Source organism: Lissotriton vulgaris, chromosome 12, assembly GCF_964263255.1.
Source record: "Lissotriton vulgaris chromosome 12, aLisVul1.2, whole genome shotgun sequence".
Lineage (NCBI taxonomy): Eukaryota > Metazoa > Chordata > Amphibia > Caudata > Salamandridae > Lissotriton > Lissotriton vulgaris.
In genome coordinates this window covers 149,821,598-149,845,465 of record NC_141700.1, presented here as the reverse complement: position 1 = coordinate 149,845,465, position 23,868 = coordinate 149,821,598, and the positions used below count along the sequence as shown (strand labels likewise).

At 45.2% G+C, this 23,868-nt stretch overlaps 1 protein-coding gene across 2 annotated transcripts in view; it reads right to left on the bottom strand.

Moving 5' to 3' along the window:
- LOC147673720 (semaphorin-7A-like) overlaps positions 1-23,868 on the bottom strand; it is a 236,386-nt gene that overhangs the window by 15,135 nt on the left and 197,383 nt on the right. For both annotated transcript variants that reach the window (XM_086947636.1, XM_086947637.1), the window contains exons 12-13: positions 20,139-20,311; positions 19,950-20,005 (exon numbers count right to left, since the gene is read on the bottom strand). In XM_086947636.1, coding sequence (XP_086803762.1) covers positions 19,950-20,005; positions 20,139-20,311 — 229 coding nt within the window. The remainder of the gene's footprint in view (positions 1-19,949; positions 20,006-20,138; positions 20,312-23,868) is intronic.

The following is a 23,868-nucleotide window of genomic DNA, read 5'->3' as shown; positions in this document are numbered from 1 at the left end:
CTAGGCTTTAGATTGGTGTTGTAAATACGCTCACGATGTGCTTTTGTGATGAATCATCTATACAAGCAGCAATGTTATTGTTGAAATTGTGTGACTATACAATGAGACCGTATTTTCTTACTTGTGGTTTGTTGTGCTGATCATGATGAATTCTGACCCTCATGGAATATGTTAGATGTTTTCAGACTGTGACAATTGTGGAATTGTGTTCCCTTGTTTCACTGCGAGCGTGGTATATTCAAACTACATCTACCAGCATTCCATAGTAGTCCCCCATTGGACACACCCACCAGCCTCATGACCCGGTTGTTTTAAATACTCCTGTAAGGCGCCGCGCCTTATCCACAGACTGAACTTCTTTTGGAAACGACTGATTGATTCCTTCCACACGAGTAAGTGTCTCGCGCAAACTGTTTGCGTTCTTCTGTGCTGTTAGCTTTGCCGGCTATCAGACCATGAGATCTATACTTAATCGTTTCCATTCCTTTTGTAGCGGGCCCCGGTTAAATCGATACTGCCTGCCGGCTTGAATTTGGTTCAGTGACCAGGCGCCCCCATTATCGCTATTTTGAATTCAGGTTGGAATTCTTTCCCTTGCTCCATGCCTGTGACTGGTTGGTCAAACTTGGTCTTAACACTCGGTATTTTTGCTAACCTTGGGAATCCTTCTCTTGTGGTTACTCACTCAGCCAACAACACCTGCGCTGCAAAATGTGAGCCGTTCACCACCCCGAGTGTGCACCGCTTGGCGGGCATCACGTCTTCAGTCCATCACTGTGTGAATTACAGGTATGATTCACATTCTCTAAGGCCTTGCGCTATTCTATTGTTGCTCTAAACATCCCAGACACCCCGGTTTGTCATCGTGCTGAGTACTTCTTTGTATGTTCTTTCAGAATCGACTGCTCACTGAGATTTACCCACACTACGGCAACTTCTGTGCCCCTGTGCAGGTAATCATTTTTCTTTCTTTTGGAGTCAGAGTAGACCGTTATAGTACTATGATATACAATTCTGACACCAACTCCGTATATCTTTACAGATTTACCGTCCCCAGTCCCTGTCCTGAAGAGAACCTACAACATCTAGGTTCGAAACGCGTCGACACTCCCACCCTGTGGCAATCTCAAAGGGTGCCGCTAGGACATAATTCACCTTATCACTTTGGACCCTAGCAGTGCAACCCCATATAAATACTTGACCACAGGTTTTGGTAGACAGGCAGGCACTCCTTTCCATCTATCCCGCCTGTCCCTTGGTTTCATAGTTCTAAGGACTGGTTCTCTCTTCTGTTTCATGCACTAATTTTGCACTGTATATAACTGCAATTTATTTGGATCACTGTATGTTTTACTGTTCTTTGGTGTGTTATTATTTGCTTTGTTTGACTCGTTGTTGTAAGTACTGTACATTTGTAAATTTGTATATTTGTAGATACTGTATACATGAACTCACTGTTCTGATGGTTTTTTGTTTGTGCCTGTGTTTTTGAAACTTTGACAATCTCAGTAAAAAAGAAAATAAATTTGTTTGGAATATAAATCCAGTGGTCACGTGGTACATATTGACTGCCTGTCTGTAGAACATTCTTGTTAATTTTCCTGCCCAGCCAACCTGTTCTGTTTTCCCTATTTACAAAACAGCATGATATATACATTTATATCAATAATTTAAAATAAAAAACATTCTAATATAAATTAAAACATTAAATTATATTAAAAAAAACCCTTACATTTCACAATACAACAAATGCAACAGTAGGGAAAATGTTGGATAGCAAAATAATTACATTTACTATTCCAACTCCAGTGAGAGCAACAGTAGGGAAAGTGTTGACTAGCGAAGGGGTAACAATTAATATTCCCACTCCACTCCTGTAAGACAACAGTAGGGAAAGTGTTGGATAGTGGAGAGGAAAACATTACTATTCCCACTCCAAAGAGTGCAACAGAAGGGAAAGTATTGGATAGTGAAGGGCTAAAAATTACTATTACCACTCCAGTGAGAGCAAAAGTAGGGTAAGTGTTAGATAGGGGAGGAATTAAATTTACTATTCCCACTTCAGTGAGTGCAACAGTAGGGAAAGCGCTGGATAGCGGAGGGGTAAAAATTACTATACCCACTCCAGTGAGTGCAACATTAGGGAAAGTGTTGGATAGCAGAAAAACAAAAATTACTAATAAGATTTAGACAATAGAAAACATTTAAATAATCCTAAAATAAATAAAGAATATAAAAAATATATAATTACATATATTGAACATATAAAAAGAACACATATTGTAATATAAATTATATATACCAAAAAGCTACAAATATTAAATAAAACAAATTAATAAATCCATTTATAAACAATAATGATTTAAAAGCAGCAAATATTAACAATTTAAAACATACACGTATTAATTTTATTTCCTACCCTATAACACCACACTAATAAAACCACTTCAAGTTTTATTAAATTTCCCCCATAATTAACATAATTAATAATCAAGTAATAAAATATTATTAATAAAAAATATAAAACATTTATTAAGTGCTCCTCCAGATTTACTGGGCAAAATGCGTGACCATTGCTACATATGGCGCGGGCGTCTGGAGCTTTCAAGATTCGCAGCCAGTTCAGATGGTTGAAAATGCCTTTTTAAAGTTTCTTTCAGCGGTCCCAGGGAGTATTTCTGTTTACAATTGCCACAGAGAGCTGGGCATTCCATATATTGCACATATTATTAAAGCCCAGCCGGTATTACTATATTACTATGGCATAGGATTTGGACTTCTAGTAGTACAGGTCTGAATCAAGATATTATTAAAGATTCTATGAAGCTGGGCCAGGTTACTAAGATCTCCTGGTTGAAATACATCAAAAACCTCATGTATGACCTTGGGCATCCTAATTATTACAATTTCCCTGAATCTATGAATTCTGTCTCTAGGAAGGAGTTTAAAAGAATCTGTATGATCGACCTCGAAGCAAATAGACCGCTCAGGAAATAAATAAGCTGACATGTACAGCATCAACTGATTTTAATAACCTGGAATATCCAGTCGTATTTACAGTGTAACCTAAGTGGATATGAAAGATATGTTTTAACTCGATTTAGATTTGGGAATTTTCATTGTTTGATTAGTTTTCCTGAAATAAACAACTGGAGTTATGTTGTTGCCCATGTGATGAGCTGTCTCTGCAATCAGCTATACATGTGGTTTAATTTTGCAAATTTTAAAACAGAGAACTCTGTGGATTTTGCCTATTTAAGGCTAGGAGGATGGAGGCAATGTCGACCAGCATTTTTATATTTGCAATTTCTAGACAACAAATGTTTTACTGTAGCTATTGCCTGTTTTTTAAAAAGTATATTGAGAGTCAGAAAGTGTATTATTGGTTAAATCTCGTTAGGATTTGGGCTTTTAACATTTTATAATAGATTTAATTGTGTGAGGCATGTTTTAAAATGGTTTTCTTCCTATTGTACGATGCACATTTATTTGTAACCCCTTGTGTAGGATGAACTATAGGATGAACTGTACGTTTACATGTAAGCTTTCTAAAAGATGAGTTGTTTTGTTTTTTTTCTGCTATATTTGCTTTTGTGATTTTACTTGTATAAAATCGAATAAAGCTAGTTCTGCTCTGTTCTGCTCATTAAACACACATGCTTTAACACTATAATATCCACAACACACACCTAAAATTAATTACACAATTACCATAATTAACTTCTAATTAATTAATTACATTAATTAACAACTAATTATTAATTCATCAATTAAACATATATTAGTTCCCACCACTTACACCTATTAACACCACAAAACACACCTAAAACTAATTACACAATGTCCTTAATTAATTACTAATTAATTATTTAAAATTAATTAACAACTCATTATTAATTCTTGAATTAAAAACAAATTACTTTCCCCTTCCCACCATTCACATCTATAAACACCATAACACACACCTAAAACTAATTACATAATTACCATAATTGATTGCCAATTAATTAATTAAAATTAATTAACAAAAAATTATTAATTAATTCATAATAAATTACTTCACACATTTAACACTATAACATCTCAATTAAGTAAATATTAATAAATAAAAAATATTCAATAAATGTAATATAATTAAATTACTTCCCACCATATTCCTCTATAAACCCACAACCGGCTACGGAACTAAAAACACAAAATTCAAATAAAAAAATAATTATAAAAACTAAAAATAATCTATACGTTTTATATAATTAAATTACTTCCCACCCTATTCACCAATAAACCCACAACCCTCTACGGAACTAAGAATGCAAAATTCAAATTAATTTTGTTTTATAACTTCTAAAATTTTAACACATATAATAAAAATACAAGCAATTCTTAAACAAAAAAACATACATCACATACATATAAAATATATACTAAAATACATAACATTAATAAAAAATCGATATTTTTAACAACTAGATTTTTGCTAACAATATTAAACACTTCAATATTTTAAACATCGACATTAGTTACCTAAAATCGATATTCTTGACCACAATAATTTATCTGTTGATATTTCTGACCCACGATATTTTTACCTCGATATTTGTGCAAGTCGATATTTTTGCATCGATATTCTGTCTCTGCACCCTTTAAGTGGATCCTTAGGGGCCCATTAGGATGTCGGGCGGAATGCCCCCGCCAGGCTGGCGGTGGCAATCCACCCGACATCCGCATTCGTATTCCCCCCTGCCATATTAGTATGGCGGGGGCGACCTCGGCGGACGGAAAGACCGTCCATCATTTTTTTCCGCCCCAGTCTCCTTGCGGCTGGGGCGGAAAAGGATTAATATGGTGGCGGTGTCTATTAGACACCGCCAGCCATATTACAATGGGCTTAGGGAGATGCCTTTCCGTGGCGGCATCGATGCATGCGGTCTTCACTCTGGGGGGCCCCTGCAGGCCCCCAGAGTGAAGGAGAGCTGGGGGGTGCACACGGGGGGTACCTGTGCTACCCCCCTGCACATGCGGTTCCTGCCGCTTTGTTTATGCAAATGTTAAAGTGCATTTTTAGCATTGTGGGGGGCGGTGCTGAGAGCACCGCCTGCCACTATGCTAAAAATACAGGATGCGCCTGCCACAGTGGCGGACACATCCTAATACCCCCCGCGGGATGCCCCGCGGGACCCCCGATTACCGATGGGATGGCGGGCGGACTAAGTCCGCCCACCATCCTAATGGACCCCTTAGTTTGCAAGGAGGTTTCGCTTCACGGGGCTTGCAATGCTTCAGTAGCAAACTTATCTTGCTACTTAAAAGATTCCTCAGTGGCCATGATTCATCCGGATTTTAGATTGCTTTCGATTGGGAGTTATTTGATGTTGAACAATCAAGGTTGCTGCTGGATGAGACCGTGCATTGCCAATCTTGGCACTTTTTTTTAAATTAGTTTTTATATAGTGTGAACTTGACCCGAAGGTATTGGGTATCAGTGCACTTTGCACGAGCACCAGTTGCATTAAATGAGGACGCATTCATTTTTGATGTAAGGCATGGGGAGATTAAGTGATTTGCCCAGAATCACAGGATTTACGGTTTCTGCCGTAGTCACTTGTTTATGCACAAGTATTGTTTTCACCTGTCTTACAGTTAGGGAGGCACCACTGTGGCCGTCGATTTAGCTTTTGAACGTGCATTTTAATGCCCTGAGCAAACTGAAAGCCTTATTGTTTCAGAAAGATGTGGCCTTAAGATCTGCAAAGGAGACGTTTGATCTTCAGGTTGCAAGTTCTTCTTCTGAAATACAGTTAAGTATCTGCACTAATTTCCCACAGCATTTATGGAGAATTGGTGTGCCACATTTTTAACAGGTCTCATACCACAGGGGTAGCACACTTTTTTTTAAAGATTAGGCTCTGAATTGGTTAGCGCTATCCAAACATTTTTTGGAGTCCATTCTTTATTCACTCTTTGCTCAGAAGCGTTCCTCTGGCCCTGTTCCTGATTGTCGGGACTGCAGTTTTAATTTTTCTGAGCCGCAATGGATGTCTCACTTAAAGATCGAACTGGAAATGGTACTACCACATGTGCTCCTGTGATGTGAATGCATGGTACATTGTTTGTAGCAACCTTGCTTCAGGAATTGAATGAGCATTGGTTCTTATTGTTTTGGCTGTGTGACTTTACTGCATGCATCCCATATTCCTCTGTCTGCTGTGCACTTTCGAGAGTTCCCTTGACTTGTGCTTAGGAATGCAATGGGTCAGGCTCTGGACTTATACGTACTGATGAATCCCTTAAAGGCCCATCAGTATCGCTGTCCTCTGCATATTCCATTGTTTCTGAACGCATTCTATGAGGCTTCCTAGGATGCTTCTGCTCCTGGTGAATTGGATCTTGGCTCTGCGGACTGGTTGTAGTCACTCCTTCAGCGGCAGCTGTGGGGTTTGGATGGGAACACATTTGCTCTATAAACCTACTCCGAGGTGGGCCTCTGGAATCATCATCTGTGGCTGCTGAGAACAGAAATGTTTTGTCTACCTCTCAAAACACATAAACGATTGGCCTATTCTTTCTGGTGGAAACATTTTCATTCAGCCTGTTTTAACAGCTTAAATTCCTTTTAAAAATTGATTTTTATGTTCAGTTTTTATAGTTTTTATACTGGCTTTCTGTATGCTTTGGTTCTCAAGTTATATGATTTTTTTTAGATTTCTTACATTTTATTTACACATTTTAGTGCCTTTTTATATAAACAAATGCTGTAGCATTGCTATAGATGGTTTTCTTATGATGAAATAGCTTTTAGTCAACTTATATCCGAGAAATGAGTGTCATGTGGCTAGGTTAGGACTGGGAATAAACACTGCCATTTTACATGTACACATTTCTAAAGTTGCCTTCTTTTTCCAAAAACTGATTTTTGAAACACATTTGCCTACATGATAGTGTAGGATTACTTTCTCTGAATCCATATTGCTTACAATTTTACTTTGTAAGTACACTATCACAACACTTGGAACATTGGGTACAAGGCATGAACATACGTAATGCAAATTTCGTTGTTTATTATTCGCCCATAAGTTGACCGCGCTATCACTGAGACAATAAACAATGTCAGCTTAGCTGAAGCCTCAACATGGAAGCATGAATGCTGTTGTTATGAATAATGTGTATTTCCACACTCTAATTAAAGGAGCACTCTGCTGTCATTGCGAGGTAATTTCTATTGTTGGCATTTCAGGACAGCTGATTCCTGTTTACCCTCCTAGAAGAGGAGGGATGTCCAACCTTTGACCCAGATGGGTACCTACATACCTTGCCTTCAGGCAATGGGGATTTAGATATTCCAGTAGGGGATTCTTGGCAGAACACCCACTCTAGACAACTAGGTTTGGGAAGGCATAGGAGGAGTACATTATATCCAGTACTTAAATGCCAGCATATATACAATGTTTTAGCACAATGGTGTTTTTATTCATTCTTTTCACTGTCCCTATATTGCTAATCACTTTTGTCTGCTTCTGCCTATTAATCATTGCAGTGCATATATTTTATACAAGAGGACCACACTTGAGGTTGTGGGTGCCGCCGACTCTTTGCCAGGGCCAGTTTTCGGGCCGATTTTGATACAGGGCCGATTTTGCAGCTATGCTGCAAAAACAGCCCTGTAACAAAAACTGCCCCCAGGGGCCCCAAACCGGCCCCCACCCGTGAGGCGCACCGGGGGATTGCCTGGTGTCCGCTACGGCCAGTCCGGCCCTGATTGGGTACCATTAGATTCCAAGCGTCTGTAATCAGCAGAACACTGGGATTTTAGGAGACCCTGATGTAAGCAAAAACGTAGAATTAATATTCCCAAGAGAAAAGCAGCCATAAGTCAATTTCTTATATTTTTATACTTTAAAAACTCTTCCTTATTCAGAAGTTTTACATTATCAATTTTTTTTTTATAGTTTTTTAACATTGCTGAAGTCATTTCTTGAAAAAGGGTCCTGGACGACTTGATATCCCGTTGTCACTTGCAGAGACTATATTCCGCACATATTATGTACTACCGATAATGCAGAAAAAAAAGAAGGTCGGGAGGTGTGGGGGACTGCAAAGAGCTCGTCTATTCAAGAATAAGACTTCTGACAGACGCCCACGAAGTGATTTAAGAAATCAAATGGCAGTTTTCAAACCAACCAGTAGATGGCAGGAAAATACAACAGATTAATGCTTCTAATACAGCGATTTTCTAGTCTGTGAGAATAATAGACTTGAACATGGTCCAAACGCCGTTTCATTGGGCCTGAGACCCTCGCAAGACTCCGCAACCGCAGCCTGAGCATTTTGTAAGATGAAATCAGCTGACGCGGTCACATGCTCTGCCTACATCCGAAAGCTGAATTATAAATAGGTTACGTGATCAGCTGTGACGCAGAAAGGCACTGGCGCAACACCAGAATATTCTACCTGGAGTCAGCATAGGAAAGGGCTTCCTCACCCCCTCACACCAGTGCTTGAAATGGAAAAATAGTAGATTCCGAGAAGCGCCGGTGCTCTCCAATTAAAAGTATTATGTCTCCCTTGTAAGTGCAGGCACTCTCCCTCTCAAAGTACTCAGGGGCAGATTTACAAGTCCCTTGCGACACATTTACGCCGCCGTTGCATCACTTCTGTGACGTAGCGGCGACGCAAACCATGCACCATGTTGCGCCTTATTTATAACGTGACGCATCTAGGGAGATGCGTCACGTTGTAAAGCCCTGCGTCACATTAAACCTGCGTCAGGTTTTAATGTATGCAGGGTGGGCGTTCTGTCGGAAAAAACCTCGGAAAAGTGACGCAGTGAAATCTATAAGATTTCACGGAGTCACTTTTCCGACGCCACTGCGTCAAAACCCTGCGCCTGCTTGAGGCGTGACACAGCATGTTTGGTATGGGCAGCCCCTGAGCATTGCTGGGGTTGCATCGCACTTGCGACATGACTCCAGCAATGCGCCGCCCTTACGCCATCAGATGTGTCACACATCTGTTTATCCTTTCGCCACGATGCACCGCATTGTAAATGCGGCACATATGTGGTGGCACAAGGGTAAACTTGTGTGACGCATATTACCTGGCGCATCCCTGCTGATATGTAGGGATGCACCAGTCCTTGTAAATCTGCCCCTCAGAACCGGACAGCACAGGCCCATTTAAAGCACTGCCTCAAACACCTAAAACGAAAACCCTACAGTATCCTCCCTTGTCAGTGGCCTTTAACTGGGGGTTGGACTAGTTAAACCAGTGTCATTATCCGGTACAATTGTATCCCACCACAGCATATATTGGTACGAGATTAACCCCCACGCCAGGGATTAGAGGACATTTTGGGATTACTTAGCCTTAGAACTTTGCAAATGCTCTCAAGCACATCATTTTGTGAGCATTAACACACTGGAAACCGTGAAATGTTCTGAGATTTAGATCACCCAGAAGCAGGAGTAAATCTCTTTTCAATCAATCAATCAATCAATCAATCAGAGTACTTGTAAAGCGCTCTACTTACCCGTGAGGGTCCCAAGGTGCTGAGGGTAGGGGGGGTGCTGCTACTGCTCGAAGAGCCAGGTCTTGAGGAGTCTTCTGAAGGTGAATAGGTCTTGGATCTGCCGTATGTGGGTAGGGAGTGTGTTCCAGGTCTTGGCGGCGAGGTAGGAGAAGGATCTGCCGCCGAAGGTCGTTCGTTGGATGCAGGGGACAGCGGCGAGGGCGAGGCTGGCGGGGAAGAGCTGGCAGATGGGGGTGTGGAAGCTAAGTCTGTTGTTCAGGTAGGCTGGTCCGGCATTGTGGAGTGCTTTGTGTGGGTGGGTGAGGAACTTGAAGGTGATCCTCTTGTCAACGGGGAGCCAGTGTAGGTCTCTCAGGTGGGGGGTGATGTGGCTGCGGCAGGGGACGTTGACGATCAGTCGGGCGGAGGCATTTTGGATGCGTTGTAGTCATCGTAGGTGTTTGGCTGGGATTCCTGCATAGAGTGCGTTGCCGTAGTCCAGTCTGCTGCTGACGAGGGCCTGTGTCACCGTTCGTGTTGTTTCGGTCGGGATCCACTTGTAGATCCTGCGGAGGGTGTTGTAGCAGGAGGAGGAGACGGCGTTGACCTGCTTAGACATGGAGAGGGAGGAGTCGAGGATGAATCCTAGATTGCGTGCATAGTCGTTGGGTGTTGGTGCTGTTCCCAGTGTGGTCGGCCACCAGGGGTCTTCCCAGGCTGAGGGAGTGGGTCAGAGGATGAGGACCTCCTTCTTGTCCGAGTTCAGTTCAGCGAGACGGCTACTTCTCATCCAATCGGCGACGGCCTTCATTCCCTTGTTGAGGTTGGTTTTGGAAGTGTGGGGGTCCTTGGTGAGGGAGAGGATGAGCTGGGTGTCGTCAGCGTAGGAGATGATGTTGAGGTCGTGATGGCGGGCCACTTGTGCGAGGGGGGCCATGTAGACGTTGAACAGCGTTGGGCTGAGGGATGAGCCCTGGGGGACGCCACAGATAATGTCGGTGGCTTCAGATCAGAAGGGTGGGAGGCGGACGCTCTGGGTTCTGCCAGAGAGGAAGGAGGTGGTCCAGTCAAGAGCCTTCTCTTGGATTCCGGCTTCTAGTAGGCGTATCTTTAGAGTGCGATGGCACACTGTGTCGAAGGCGGCTGACAGGTCCAGGAGGATGAGGGCTGATGATTCGCCATTGTCTAGTTGGCACCTGATGTCGTCTGTTGCGGCGATGAGGGCTGCCTCAGTGCTGTGGTTTCGTCTGAATCCAGACTGGGACGGGTCCAAGATGTTGTTGTCTTCGAGGTGGCGGGCCAGTTGCATGTTCTCGATGACCTTTGCCGGGAACGGGAGCAGGTAGATGGGCCGGAAGTTCTTGAGGTACTTAGGGTCTGCTTTGGGCTTCTTGAGGAGGGCATTGATTTCGGCGTGCTTCCAGCTTTCCGGGAATGTCGCTGTTTTGAAGGAGATGTTGATAACCTTCCGTAGTTGGGGTGTGATGGCTGCGTCTGCATTGTTGAATACGTGGTGTGGGAACGGGTCAGACTGAGATCCTGAGTGAATGGAGTTCATGACCTTGCCTGTCTTGTCATCGTTGACGGTGGACCAGGAGGTCAGGTGGTTGGCTCTGATGGTGTTCACAGGGGAGGTGGAGTCTGGCGTAGTCAGGGCGGTCGTGGTGTTGAAGCTGTCGTGGATGTCAGTGATCTTGTGGTGGAAGAAGATGGCTAGTGAGTCGTACAGTTCTTGTGAGGGCGGGATGTCGTTGGCGCTGGGGTTGGAGAGTTCCTTTGCGATGCTGAAGAGCTCTTTGCTGTTGTGTGCGTTGTTATCCAAGCGATCTTTGAAGGAGGATCTCTTGGTTAATCTGATGAGGTGGTGGTGTCTGTGTGTGGAGTCCTTGTGGGCTGCGTGGTTGTCCGGTGTGCGTTCGCGGAGCCATGTCTTCTCCAGTTTCCGGCATGCACGTTTAGAGATCTGGAGCTCATCGGTGAACCAGGTGGCTCTCTTGTTGGCATGGCTGTTGGAGGGTTTCTTGAGCGGGGCGAGGGTGTTAGAGCAGTCATCGATCCACTGTCTGAGGTTTCGGGCTGCGGCATCTGGGTTGGTGGGGTCGGTGGGTGGGTTCTTGAAGGTGAAATGAATGCAGCGGTGTTTGGTCCAGTGGAGTTCGGTGGTGTGGTCGAAGGCAACGTGGGAGCCTGTGGAGAACAAGGGATCCAGCGTATGGCCAGCGGCGTGAGTGGGTGCGGTGACAAGTTGTCTGAGGCCCAGGTTGGCAAGGTTGTTGATCAGGGTGGCGGAGTTGGTGTTGTTGTTGTTCTTGAGGTGGAAGTTCAGGTCCCCGAGGAGGATGTAGTCCATTGAGGCGAATGCATGGGTGGTGGCGAGGTCGGCAATGGAGTCGCTGAACTGAGCCCGGGGACCGGGGGGTCTGTAGATGAGTGTTCCTCTGTGGGTGGTGTTGGGGTCGGTGTGGATCCGGAAGTGCTGGTGTTCGGCGGTGTTGAGGGTGTCGTCTGCATGGGTGGTGACCTTGAGGGTGGACTTGTGGACGATGGCTATTCCTCCTCCGATTCCGTTGGTGTGATCACTGCAGGTGATCTTGTAGCCGTCCAGGATGGCTATGGCAATGTCGGGCGCGAGGAGTCATTCCACCAGGTCTCGGTCAGGAAGGCCACGTCTGGGGCGGAGGTGTCGAGCAGATCCCAGAGCTCGACGGCATGTTTGCGTGCGGAGCGGGTGTTGAGGAGTATGCAGCGGAGGTGGTTGGGTCCAGTCCTTGGAGGTTTGGTGGTTCTGTCGCAGGTGAAGCTGCAGGTGTGGCAGGAGAAGGGTCTGTGGGCCCGTTTCGGGGCGGCCTCGAAGCAGGTGTGGTTTCGGCGGGCGTTGAGTGCGTGGAGGGTGCTGGCGTCGTAGTGGATTCTGGTGTCGTAGCGTTCGCGGGGTCCAGGGGTTCTGGCGCTGGGCATGGTCCAGGCGCGGATGGGTGCGGCGCACCAGCGGCGTGCCCGCTGCGCGCGTCCACTGCGTGGCTGCTTCTCGGCCTGCATATGAGGTGGCTTGCGAGGGAGAAGCAACTGGGAGGCGGGAGCGGGGAGGCAAATGGGTATGCAGGGGGGCGGGGCAGCAGGGATGCAGCTGCGGGAAAGGGTCAGATCGGGAGCGGCGGGGGGCGGGGGAACTGGTGCACAGGCCAGAGGGGAGGGAAAAACTCAGGAAACAAGGAGGCAGCAAGGAGGCAGGAACCAGGCAGTCAGGTGACGAGCAGCGGCGTGGGGGTAACCTGCCTGCAAGCAGGGTCAAAGGTCACAAAAACGCACAGAAAGGTCACAAAAAACGGGGGGAAACAAGTGGCATAGAGGCAGAAAGGTCACAAGAAAGGGCAGAAAGGTCACAAAAAATGGGAGGAAATGAGTCGCACGGAGGCAGAAAGGTCACAAGAAAGGGCAGAAAAGGTCACAGAAAATGGGGGGAAACGAGTGGCACTGATGCAGGAAAGGTCACAAGAAAGGGCAGAAAGATCACAAAAAATGGGGGGAAATGAGTGGCACAGAGGCAGAAAGGTCACAAGAAAGGGCAGAAAAGGTCACAGAAAACTTGGGGAAACGAGTAACACAGAGGCAGAAAGGTCACATGAAAGGGCAGAAAGGTCATAAAAAACGGGGGAGAAACAAGTGGCACAGAGGCAGAAAGGTCAAAAGAAGGGGCAGAAAAGGTCACAGAAAACGGGGGGAAACGAGTCGCATAGAGGCACAAAGGGGAGTAGAGGCAAGAAAAACGAGTACAATCAGGGGAGCAGAATGCAAGAAAAACGAGTGCAATCAGGGGAGCAGGAGGCACGAAAAACGGGTACAATCAGGGGAGCAGAGGCAAGAAAAATGAGTGCAATCAGGGGAGCAGTGGCAAAAAAATGAGTGCAATCAGGGGAGAAGAGGGCAAGAAAAACGAGTGCAATCAGGGTAGCAGAAGGCAAGAAAAACGGGTACAATCAGGGGAGCAGAGGCAAGAAAAATGAGTGCAATCAGGGTAGCAGAAGGCAAGAAAAACGAGTGCAATCGGGGGAGCAGAAGGCAAGAAAAACGGGTACAATCAGAGGAGCAGAGGCAAGAAAAACTAGTGCAATCAGGGTAGCAGAAGGCACAAAAAACGGGTACAATCAGAGGAGCAGAGGCAAGAAAAACTAGTGCAATCAGGGTAGCAGAAGGCAAGAAAAACGAGTGCAATCAGGGTAGCAGAAGGCAAGAAAAACGAGTGCAATCAGGGGAGCAGAAGGCACAAAAAACGGGTACAATCAGGGGAGCAGGAGGCACGAAAAACTAGTGCAATCAGGGTAGGAGAAGGCAAGAAAAACGAGTGCAATCAGTGAACAGAAGGCAAAAGAACGGGCACAGATAAGAATGCAGGCACAGGGGGTAGACAGGCAACAGCGATCACAGACACCAGAAGACAGTATGGGCAGTACAGGGAAGACAGACAGACAGCGACAGTGATACAAACCTAAGGCCTACCACTGGCCACCAGGGATGAGGCGCAGGTGGTAGCCTGCGGGTCGAGGAGGGCTTCAACTTCTACAGCAGCGCCAGCTGGGGCAGGGTCAGGACACACAGGCAGAGCTGTGTGGTGGGGGAGCGACCTACCAGCAAGGTCAAGGGTCTTTTCATGAACTAAAGGGAACCAGATCACGCTAAATATTTTCCACTTGAATACAAAATAAATGCAGTTGCACTTGTGGATTGCAGATTATACTGTGTTTTCAATTCTGTCATGGGCAAAATGCGCAAACACAAAAAGTTACATGACTTTCCCAACAGCGCCAGGGAACATGCCACTGGCGCTTGCCAAACAGAATAGCATATGACTACTACAAAAAAGTAAACGTACGTTCAGGCAGAACAGGAATTCTCCATACATACTTTTACATATATTTTAGGCGAATTAGACCCATTGTTTTTTCAATCTTTGAGGCAGAAGGAGCTTCAGCATGGCCAAATACAGTTGCTTCTCCACCCCACTCTTTTAAACACTATGCGCAGGACCGGTCGTTACAGATATGAATGGTGGGGCAGGGTCAGGGAAAGGAAATCGACATACAATGGGTTAGGGGAAAAAATGAATAAATAAAACCACTTACCTTGCGCTCGCCGCATCGATGAGTCGGCGTTACAGCGAGTACAAGGTAAGGGTTATTTATTTATTTTATTTTGCCTATCCCGTCCTATGCCGACCCCCCTCCCCCACCTCTCTTGCCTGTAATGGGTGCGCCTGCACTACGGGCTTCTCCTGGTGTGCTGTATGTATGCATATTTTGTTATTTTTAAAGAGCAAACCTAGTTAGAAAGCAAAGAGTCCTGAACATTGCTTGGGGAGAATGACGGACAGTCTCCAAGATTGCATACATCAAGAGAGGATTACAGTAATCAAATGCACACATTATATTTCACATGTTTAGCCACAGTGAGATTAAGAGACTTGCCCAGAATCACACAATGTTAAATCAAGCGTCTATTCGTACGCAGGTTCCTAAGTTCCAAAATCGACAGCTCTAGACACTAGGCCACATCTTGCTGCGCCAATCATGAGGCTTCTGCTTCCAAGTGGCATTCCACTATAAAAAGCCCTTATAACTCTTTTATATAATACAAAATAATTGCCTCTGACCATATTTGGTGGACCAATCATGTGCCACCCTCATTCCAAGAAGCCTTCAACCCGCTCTGATCAGAATGTCTCACCCACTCATGAGGCTCCTCACAGGCTTTGCTAGCGGAAGTGGTATGCTTCTTTATCAAGTTACATTGTGAAGCAATATATCACCACCACCATTTGGTGGGAAATTAGATTGGTAAAGGTACGTTGTATAAATCCGCACTTCATCTGCCAACCCCAGTCTTAATGCCAACACAAGCAAGACAATGTGGACAGGTGCATGCTATTCTAGCATAGTACACAGAGCCCATTACACAGGCATTAACCACAATCAAGTGTATTCTGCTCAATACGGAAACAAAGCTAACACTCACATCCTCCTCCATCTGTGATGAGCTAATCCAAGCAAGACAATGCTCCACCAGAACCATTTATGAAAACTGTTGCATCACTGTGACAAAACAGCGATGCAACAGTTTTCACTGCGCCCTCCTTGCGACATGATGGATGCCCCATATCTAATGTACTGCGCTCCATGTTGCAAGGAGTAATAGATACATCAGTATTTCTGACGTATCTGTAGACGCAAATGTGACGCATTGCAGGGATGTGTCTGAAAATAGACACAACTCCAGCAATGTGCCCTTTCACATGAGGCAAGACCCATGTGAAAGGCCCTGCATAAGTCTTATGCCTACTGTGAGGCAGGCATAAGGTTTTGACTCAGTGGCGTCCTAAAAGTGGTGCAGTGAAATCTGATTGATTTCAGTGCAACACTTCTACAAGGCTTTTTGCGTGGGAATTTTTTACGCCGCCGGTGCGTCACAAAAAGTGAAACAATGGCGGCGTAAAAGTGTTGCAAAGCCTCATAAATAAGGCCCCTAGTTTTCATCTTCAAAGCGTTGGGGAACTGAATAGATCTCACCCCAAAAAACCACAAACCTCACCTTGAAGGCACACTCAGCTTGCTTTCATTCGCACTCACAAACCCTCACCAACTCAACATAGTGTAGATTTACAACCTACGTTGTACAGGAAACCAATAGCTGCTCTGGCACCTCCTGGCTCTCTGCTGCCCTTCAGTGTGGAGCCTTGGAGGGTCCTGATGTCCAGGTAGATGGTGACACCTTCTTCCCTCGTCTAGGGTACATGCGCGGCCCGTATAGGTAAGAGCTGTGGGGCGGGGGGAGGTGGGGGGTGAATTGACACACAACGGGATAGGGAAAATAAAAGAAATACATAAAACCATTTACCTTGCACTCGGCGAAGCAACGAGTGCAAGGTAAGTGGTTTCATATCTTTTTCTTCCCTATCTCAACGTATGTCGTCTTCCCTCGCCATGCCCTACCGTCCCACAACTCTTATCTGTACACCACACCAGCTAGGGTAAGTGTATAATCAGGGAACTGGATGTTGAGGGTCTTTCAAGGTTGGAAAGAGAAGAGCAGCATTGCAAGTAGTGGGTGGGGAGAGAACAAAGTGAAATAAAGGTGGAGTTGTGATGATCTTTCAAGGTGAAATAGATTGGAGTGGCCTCTGCGATGGGTTGCAATAGGGAAACCTTGCAGTGACTGTGCAGTCGGCAGAGTTTGTGGAATCATTCACTAGCTCATGGTAATCAGGTGATGCAAGGCAGTCAATGAGTGAATGGGCCCCTGTTGTATCTATGTGCATGAAGTAAGTGCTGAAATTATTAAATGGTAAGGCAGGGACGATTTATCAAGTTATGTGCTCTGGCTTCATCAGCAAGTATTATTTTCTGAGTACAGATGGAAAATGAAAGGATAAATCTCACACTGTGGACCTGTCCCTGAGGAGGAGAAATCTGTGAAGTTGAAGAAAGGGACTTGACAGCAGCATCTAAACTGAACTCTGGGCCTGGTGCTTTTACGAGTTAGCCTGTAATCATGGGCCTTTCGTAAGCCTTCTTCAGGGCTCATGAACAACTAAGCGGGCCTTTTACCTCCCTTTCAGGAGATGGATAATTGAGTACCGTAGGGTTACCCTAATGCAATGAAGGAATGCTTCAATAGGGCAGAGGCCTTGAGGATTTGTCAGCGGGGGTCCTTCTATTCATCCTATACAACCACCTTAAAGTGAGTCTTAAATCTAGTGGGCTGCATTTTTGCTCAATATTGTCTCTGTTCTAACATCAACAGGGGCGGCTCCTCCATTAGGGCGCAGGAGTGTCACCCCAATGCTTTCTCGCAGTGCAGGAAGCAGAAACATAAAATGGTATTTTAAATACCATTTTATGTTTCTGCTTCTCACACTGAGAGAAAGCAGAAGGGTATGCCTGGATGGGGGTGGGTGAGTCGGGGAGGAGTGGATTGCCCAATGCTGAGGGCCCTGACTGTTTGGTTGGCCCTCTGGGGCTGACCAAACTAGTCATGAGAACTCTGCATTTTCTCTATGTAGGCTGCATGTGGCCTACATAGAGACAATGGCCTTCCCATAGGCCCCCAGTCGGGCGCTGTCCCCACCAATCATAATGCAGCCATTGCAGTGTTGTGATTGGCTTAGGGGAGGGGAGGGAGGCAGCCTGCTTCCTGTTCCTGCCAGAGGCAGGAGAGCAGGAAAACGCGGGACCCGGCCAGGAGCGGAGGCGGCACTGGACCCGGTAAGGTAAGTTTAAAAAACAATGTTTAATACCCCCCTGCGGGACCCTCCCCCCACTTGCCTTCCCACCCACGAGTCCTGGTGGCCGCGACTGAACATCAGTCTTCTGCACCTGAGTAGATAGTGAAGACAGGTGCTAATATATACTCAATACCAATTTTTCCTTTGACCCAGGGAAAGGTTTTTGCGCTAATGGTAGCATAATCACTGAAAGACCTAGAGAAGTGGTTCTTACCCTGTGGTCCGTGAACCCTTAGTGGTATGCAACGCTAACTCAGGGGGTCTAGGACTGCTTATTAAATTAAATAATGTTAACAGATTAATAAAGAATATATAAAATGTCCAGTATATGTGAATGAATTTGAAATTGGAGGCTGAATATTTAGTGGGTATGCTCAGATTGATTTGTGGGAGCTGTGCAAGGGCATCACACAGAATATTGTGTGCATGATGGGTGACTTCGTTTACATTAAGAAAAGATCCAGCCTTTCCATTAAAATTAACATTTTATATATTTCTGAATGAAAAAAATATTTTTGCATTTTTGTATTTGCTTGATGTATGGTTGTTTCCATCTTTTTTAATATAGTTTTGCGGTTCAAATCATCAAAATTGCTCAGGTCGGGTTTTTCCCGATTCCAGTATTGACTCAGTAGGGATCCCTGGATTCCAATAATGATTTATTGGGGGTCCCCGGATCCAAGAACGGTTAAGTGGGGGGGGGGGGTTCACAGAAGTCAAAATTTTAAGAACCACTGGACTAGAGCAACAGGTTAAGAAGGAGTTTTACAAGTGCAGAAAGAGGACAAACTGCTGAAATGGAAAAAAGAAGGAATATAGAAAAAAGCTCAAAGATAATGTGCAGGAACTCTAACCCTGAAGTCTGTGCAGCATATATCAGGGACCTCCACTGGAATGCACATAGATTGTCAAAGAGTGTTCCTGAATCAAAACTGAGCCATGCCTGAGATAAATAGGTTTTCTGTACTGTATCTAGGATAGATTAGTTGTGATGAAGAATGACCAAAGGTGTATGGAGGAATGCTTGTAAACAGTCAAAACTACTGGCCGTTGCTCCAGTTAGCACTCCAACCTATCGTTTTTTACCCACTGTGCCACTCTAGACAGAAGCCTGGCTTTTGATAATCAATACTGACTCCTACTGGATGTATGACGTTACAACGCATACTTTTACAACGCATACCTTTACAACGCATTTTTACAATGCAACATCCATTACAACGCATTCCATTACAACGCATGCCATTACAACAAATTTTTATAAACTACCTTTACAACGCATTCCATTTTAACGCATACTACCTTTACAATGCATACCATTACAACGCATACCATTACATTGCATGTATGGTAAGTATTGGATAGTGTAGGGGGAAAAATTACTATTCTAACTCCAGGGGGGTGCAACAGTAGGGTAAGTGTTGGATAGTGTAGGGGTAATTGCTATTCTAACTCTAAGAGGGTGCAACAGTAGGGTAAGTGTTGGATAGTGTAGGGGTAAAAATTACTATTCTAACTCCAGGGGGGGCTACAGTAGGGTAAGTGTTGGATAGTGTTAGGGTACTATGCGTTGTGATGGTATGCGTTGTAATGGTATGTGTTGTAATGACATGCGTTGTAGTGGTATGCAGTGTAGTGTCATGCGTTGTAATTGTTGCATTGTAATGGCATGCGATGTAATGGATCTTGTGTTGTAAAAGTTTCGTTGTAATGGCTGTTTCCCCTCCTACTCACAGGAAGGGTCCATCCTGAACTGGCAGGGGAAGTCTTTTTCAGAAGAGAACACAAACAACTCCAGACTGTTTTGGGCATTTTTAGGCCTCATCTATGAGTTATAGCTTGGACCCTGTGTCACAGACAAGAGGAGACTCACATCTGGGCATTAGTTGGCCCAGACACACAAAGGTTGAGAGGAGGAAGACTTGCAAAGAGTCTAAACCAACGATTATTGACCTGTAAACCAACTTCCTCTGGGGCCCAGGTTGCCTATATAGGGGGTCTGAAAATGAAATAATATTACCAGTTTAATAAAGTGTATAAACATAAAAAAGAAACCTATAAATTGAAGATTTTAAAATGCTACGTAATTTGCAATTGGTGACTAAAAGACTCTACAGATATTCAACCCCATCTCTTGCCCCCGGATGACTGAATGCCCGCTTTACCTACCTAACCCATCTTCGCATGCTGTTACGTTCTTTGCATCCAGACTCTGAAGCATGATGCTGTGGGCAAGAAGATACCACAGGTAAGAGGAGGTTGTACATGTCGGAGGAAAAAGGGGTGGGGAAGGTGGTGTGTGGCATTTCCACAGAAACAGCAAGTGTGTGAGACATTTTTATTGCATCCAAGACTCACTTGGTGGTGTCGTTCACTGGTTTGGAGAGTAAGGTGCACTGTTTACCAGCCGGATCCCATCCACAGTAGGGGTCGCGGGCCAAGACACACTCCCAGCAGGCTTTGCCATACTGTGTGCAGTTCGCCAGAGGAAGCCTGGTGGCCTCTGTTTCGGTACTCGCATAAAGATGCCCCTGAAAGAGACAGAGATTAGTTGTGAGAGGCTAAGGCAACTTTTCCAAAAACTGATGAAATCTGGCCATGAGTGATTGATGTATTAGATAAAGTCTGCTCACCCTACAATGCTTCTGACCATATCAACAGCAATCAGCAATTTAGCAACTGAGGCAAGGTGGAGGGTGCTTGGGCATGGAAAGCATCTGACTGGGCATTATATTTTCCATGGTGTATGAATAAGGATGAGAAACATGTCTTAATTTCTGCCATGTTAAAGAACTAGGGGCAGATTTAGAAGAAACTGATGCATCTCTGTGTTAGAGCAGAGATGCGTCAGTTTCCCTGCGCCTGCATCGTGCAAAACCCTCGCGCCACCATGGATGCATCGTATTTAAAATACAGCGCACCATGGCACAAGGATTGACAGATGTGTCAGAAATTCTAACACATCTGTTAGTGCAAAAGTCACGCATTGCTGGAGTTGTGTCGCAAGCACGACATAACTCCAGCAATGCATGGGTAGGTCTATACATATTGTGCTGCGTCACTCCTTACACCTACTCCAAGCAGGCGTAAGGTTTTTTCGCAGTGGCATCCTAGAAGAGGCGCAGTGAAATCTTGTAGATTTCACTGCAGCACTTCTACAAGTCTTTCCTGCGTGGGAACGCCCTCCCTGCATACATTATACCTGACGCAGGTATAATGTGGAGCAGGGCTTTATATCGTGACGCATCTCCCTAGATGTGTCACATTGTAAATGGGCCGCAATGTGGGGCATTCTTTATGCCGCCGCTGTGTCACAAAAAGTGATGCAACAGTGGTGCAAAAGTGTCACAAGGGGCTTACAAACCTGCCCTAAAGGAATAAATACTTCCTTCAGTCAAAAGTCTGGGCGACATACATAGGTTTGGAAAAATTCTCCAGATCGCAGTCGTGGACGTCAATTCACCAAAATGCCTTGGGTGACATCACAGGTCTGAGCCTTTCACAGGCCCTTAACTGCTAAATAGCATTCTTTTTGCTGCTGAGAGATGTACTGGATTGCCGAGAAGTGGAACCTCAAGAAAGTAAACAGAAGTTTCAGAGCCCTGTTTACATTCTGTTCCTGCCAGAGTCTTTGTGACATTGAGAGCAGGAGTAGCAAGGACAAAGTCAGGTGCACCAATGGGCAAGCTAGGGGTAGGCGCTGCCCCTTACTACCCCTATTTGAAGTCCATGGAATGACTGCAAAGCCAAAAAGGGGAACATGATACATTGCCACCAGAAATATCGAATTTACCTGTTCGCATCACGGGCGCTTGTGGCTGTTTGTGTATATAACTAAATTCCTTGACGTTAATGCAGAGACATATTTTGAGAGAGAGATAGGAAACATTAGACTATTAAGCATACCAGAGTTAAACAAGCATTGGTAAAGCCAACAAGTCTCTTTTGGTTGTCAATTTTTCACTTTGACAATGTTTATATATCAAAGTGATTACAGCGGCCCACTCAGCTGTCATGCTGGCGATAGGGGTAGACTAGTTCCCCTCATTATTTTTTGATAAAGGGTTCAAAATAAATACAGCTGCACGCCAATCTTCCAGAAGTTTGAACAATTGTATTCAGAGTTCAGCAAACACCAAAGTGCTTCAACTCCGACAAGCCTACAGTGCAACAATAATTGCCAAGATGTATGTAATGGTTTTTAATGTATTGTATTTTGTGGACTCTATATCCCAGAATGCCTCCTAATGGGCAGGACAGGAAACAGTACACAAACTGAAGTGGAAAAAGGACTTCCTGATTATGAACAAGACGCGTTGGAGTTGAAACGTGTTGGTGTTTGCTGAACGCAGAATGAAATAGTGCAAACTACTGGAAGATTGGTGTGCAGCGGTATTTCTTTTGAACCCTTTGCCGAAATATATAATATTATTTAAAGCACATTATCTTACAGTCCCTGACACAGAAAGGGACCAATAACTGAAGTGTGATCCAAGCACAATCTGAATGACTCTACTGAAGACCAGTGAATGGAGAGGGCTGACTGCTATCCCCACTACGAATTTCTCATGTATATTTTGTGTAAAATCTAAAATTCTTTGTTAACCGAGGTCCTAAAAAGATATTCTTTGCAGATGGACCTTTATGAGGTAATACCGTAAGGGAGAAAAATGGGTTTCATAAGGCAACATAATTTGAGCGGCTAGGCAAGAGGACTCGAAACATGGAGTTGTGGAGGTTGAATGTAGAATGCACATGTGAAGGAGCATGACATTCCATTCTATTAGGGTGCCACTCAATGACGCCGCAGGAGCTTAGTGGAAAGGAAGGAAGAATTTGAAAAACTACCTTGTTGCTAGGGTAAAGTGGCACCCAAAAGGCAAAATGTTTTTTTGAAAGGGACTTCGAAAGTCTTGTACTGGAGCTGGCTGGATCATAAGATGCGCCTTTAAGGTAGGCTGCCTCGTCTTTAAATCCTTGAATGGCAGGAGTCCCAAATTCATTGACAGCCTTGTTCAAAGGCATACACACACGCATAACCTGCGCTCAGCTCACATGCACCTCCTGACAATACCCTCATTCGTACTGAAGGGTCTGGGCAGCTGCAGGTTAGCAGTACTGGCACCCAGATACTGAAACTCCCTTCCCTCCGAAACTCGATCCTGCACTGACCTCTTGAGCTTCAGGAAAGTCCTCAAGACTTGGCTGTTTAGACAAGCATACGAGTAATTCAACAGGGCTCCGGCATCTCTTAGAGCAGCGCCATGAAACCAATCGGTGTATGTGCATTTTATAAGAATTTTTTAACATATAACATAAGTCTATGTTGGTGTGTCTCGATCACTAGCAGTTTTTAGGTCAATTAGACTATTGGGAGAGGTAGGCATAAGCTTGTCGCCCTTTGAGTTATTCGCGTATATGCACTGCTTATGTTTAGATGAACTTTTTTATCCTGCACTCAGCGCCTCAGCAACGTCGGAATCCAGGAGAAGGCACTGGAATGGATCATCTCCTTCCTCGACGGAAGAACACAGAGAGTCCGCCTACCACTGTACAAGTCAGAGGCCACCAAAGTCATCTGCGGCGTCCCTCAAGGATCCTCGCTGAGCCCTACTCTCTTCAACGTCTACATGAGCCCCCTCGCGGCCATCGCACGCCAACACAACCTCAACATAATCTCCTACGCCGACGACAACCAGCTGATCCTCTCCCTGACCAACGACCCCGCCGCCGCCAGAGCCAACCTGCACGAAGGGATGAAAGAGGTAGCCGAGTGGATGACGACGAGCCGCCTGAAACTGAACTCAGATAAGACGGAGGTCCTCATCCTGGGCTCCTCGCCCTCCGCCTGGGACGACTCCTGGTGGCCCCCCGCCCTGGGCACCGCACCCAAACCAACGAACCACGCACGCAACCTGGGCTTCATCCTGGACTCCTCCCTCTCCATGACCAGGCAAGTCAACGCCGTCTCCTCGTCGTGCTTCAACATCCTGCGCATGCTTCGGAAGATCTTCTGGTGGATCCCCACGGAGACAAGGAAGACCGTCACCCAGGCCCTCGTCACCAGCCGACTGGACTACGGCAACGC